Here is a 2,906-nt window from a genome sequence, read left to right as displayed (position 1 = left end):
ATGAAAATGCCAAGATTTATTAAGAAAAAACAAAGAAATGGCATGATAAAAGAATTCAGCACAAGGAGTTGAGAGCAGGTCAGAAAGCTCTTCTGTTCAACTCTAGGTTAAAACTGTTTCCAGAAAAATTTAAGTCCCGTTGGTCTGGACCATTCCTAATTCATAAAGTTTATCCTTATGGAGCAGTTGACCTACTCAATCCCGAGGACAATTCGATGTTCAAAGTCAACGGTCAAAGAGTAAAATTATTTCATGATCCGGTAGAAACTCAAGAGTTATGCTCTGTGAATTTTATTACCCTTTGTTACAAAGCTTTGGAAGTATTGGATTTTTTATAAAGTCCAAAATACTCGTTTGTAAATATTCTGCTTTAATTTCTGTTTTTAATAAGTAAAATTTTTGCTTTTAATGGTGTCGTTATTTATTGTCTATTTTGCAGCTTTGTCAGTAATCAAGAGAAGTTTGAGGTCTTGCTACAGCAAATGGAAAACCCTTGCCCTTAATGGAGAATTTTTGAAATCTGAAAATTTAGAGAGGGAGAAAAAGCATGATGTCATCTTGAAAATTAATTTTTAAGTAAAATATGGTCATCTTTTCCTTGCCAGTAAAGTGATTCTACATTTTGTAAGAAAAGGACCTATTTGTCATTTGAAGTACCATGTTGCCACCAACTTTTCAAAATATCTCGTTATAATGTCAAGTAAGTTGTCCTCCCAATGAAACCTTTGTTGAAGCCTCCTGGTTGAAAAAAAAAGGGAAGCTCCACCAAGTACACTCTCCTTTTGCTTAATCCTAATGCTTGCATCACTAGACATCACTTTCTCTCTAAACTACCCTTGTCTTAAAAACCTTTTGGCATTCTAAAAAACCTACTTTTCTCTCTTCCCTCCCAAACCAATTGCTTCCTCATATGATTGATAACTTCTACCTACTCTCTCAATACCGGCCAACGATCAACAATGGAAGGAATGAAGAGAGCAATGGTTCGCAACCCTCCACCGCCGCAAGCAACTGAACAGACGTCAGCGCAAGCGCCTAACCCACCACCGTCGATGGCCACTGTTCGTACTCCATCCTCATGAAGACACCGACGAGGAGAGGTAAGAAACCCTTATTCTAAAGAAGAAGGGTGAGTCCTCCACTGTGCTTATTGATGAAGACTCGCCGTCGCCACCACCGCCACCGCCTCCGCCGTCCACTGTCGCCGTCGACACCATCCATGGAGAAATACCCATCGCCGCTCCCCCACTACAAATGGTACACTCCTCTGCTATTGTGCCATATGCAGACCCATTCAAGAAATCAAAAGAGATGAAGAAATCATCTACTGTACCCGCTACTAAAGAAGGCCCAACTTCATCCATTGCCAACAAAATCAGGGATATGCCCGATTATGCTCCTAAGGTACATTCTTCCTCTGATAATACTCATCCTGATGGTCTATTCACCTCTGATTCTGAAGAGGATGAGGACCTTGCTCCTAAGGCACAAACAGGGGAGATTTTAATGGAATCTGAGGCATGCAACTTGGAAAATATCACTATTTTTGAAAACCCTAGAAAACCACTCCTCTTGACTGCCTAGAGTAGAAACAGAGTAAGAGGATGAAATGCCTCACTATAGTCCTCATGACCCCATTCCAGACCTTAATGAGGAATTCTTCGAGGAAGAGGAAGAACCCCTTGTTTCGGTTGCCTCCAAGAAAAGAAAGAGGTTGGTTAAGGCCTCTGCCAAAAAGTCAAAGACAATAGTTGAAGAACCATGTAGGAAGAGAACCAGGTCATAGAGAGTTGTGGAAACTATGGTTGAATCACCCAGGAACTTAGAGAGTGATGTTGTAGCATTAGCACAACATTCACCCAGGCCAAAAAGGAAAAGGGTGGCTACTGCCCAAAGGCCAGCCACCATTCCCAGACCAATAAGAGCTCATAATGGATTCAGTTCTAAGGCCTCTGAGAAAATGCATGTTAGATTTCAAAATAGGCTTGGATTTCCAAATAAGGGATTTGACAGGCAAAGTGTTAGAGAGTTTGCATTCATTAGAGAAGTAGTGGAAGCTCATGGGATAAAGCAGTTGTGTGTGGTCCCAACTTCATACAATTTGACTTTGATTAGAGAGTTTTATGCTGAGTTGGCTACCAATAGTGCATCCAAGATCTTGATCAGGGGGATGTCATTCACTTTCAATTCCAAAACCATCAATACGCTTTATGGCATGAATCCCCCCTAAGAAAAAAAAATATTTAAGGATGTTCAAGAATGCAACTGTAGAGGATTTGGCAATAGTGGCAGATGAGATAGGAAAGCCTTGGGGAGATAGGAAAGCCTTGGGCAGATTGGGATGAGCATTCTAATTACATGCTTAGGACTTTTAAGGCCTACAACCTCACGACCAATGCTAATGTATGGATCAATATCTTGAGGCTTTCACTTGCTCCTATCACTCATGATAGCTCTGTTTCAGTGGATAGGATGTTTTTACTTTATTGCTTGGTTACAGGAAGGGTGATTGAGAAGAGTATCAGAACCTGCTCAGGAAGAAACAGGGGAAAGATGTACTTCCTTGTTTGATTACAAGAATTTTGGTTGAGAATGGAATCCCTCAATACTGTGAGGATCAGATGGTAAAGGAGCATGGAGAGAAATGGAAGATAGACATGAAGACTGTAGATGGTAAAGGAGCATGGAGAGAAATGGAAGATAGACATGAAGACTGTGTCTAGATTGAGGGATAAGAAGGAGAAGGGAAATGGGGCTGGTGACATGCTTGGTCTCATGCAAGACCTGTTGGCCCAAAACAGCAGCTTGATGGACAACATATTTGAGCTATGGAATGAGTTCTTTGATAAGATTGATAGGTTGAAGGAAGGGTTGGCTGAGAAAGTAAAGGCAGCCGAGAAGAAGAC

At 41.1% G+C, this 2,906-nt stretch overlaps 1 protein-coding gene across 1 annotated transcript; it reads left to right on the top strand.

Annotated features, from left to right (window-relative positions):
- Positions 1-959: 959 nt before the first annotated feature.
- LOC112502173 (formin-like protein 3) lies at positions 960-1,584 on the top strand. The gene is made up of 2 exons (XM_025106015.1): positions 960-1,065; positions 1,160-1,584. The coding sequence occupies exons 1-2, from the start codon at positions 960-962 to the stop codon at positions 1,582-1,584; spliced, it is 531 nt and encodes a 176-aa protein (XP_024961783.1).
- Positions 1,585-2,906: the final 1,322 nt, after the last annotated feature.

The sequence above is a fragment of the Cynara cardunculus genome, unplaced genomic scaffold (genome assembly GCF_001531365.2).
Source record: "Cynara cardunculus var. scolymus isolate 2C unplaced genomic scaffold, CcrdV1 Un_Scaffold_1004, whole genome shotgun sequence".
Lineage (NCBI taxonomy): Eukaryota > Viridiplantae > Streptophyta > Magnoliopsida > Asterales > Asteraceae > Cynara > Cynara cardunculus.
Note: the sequence above shows the minus strand (reverse complement) of the source record. Positions and strands in the feature narration are given on the sequence as shown.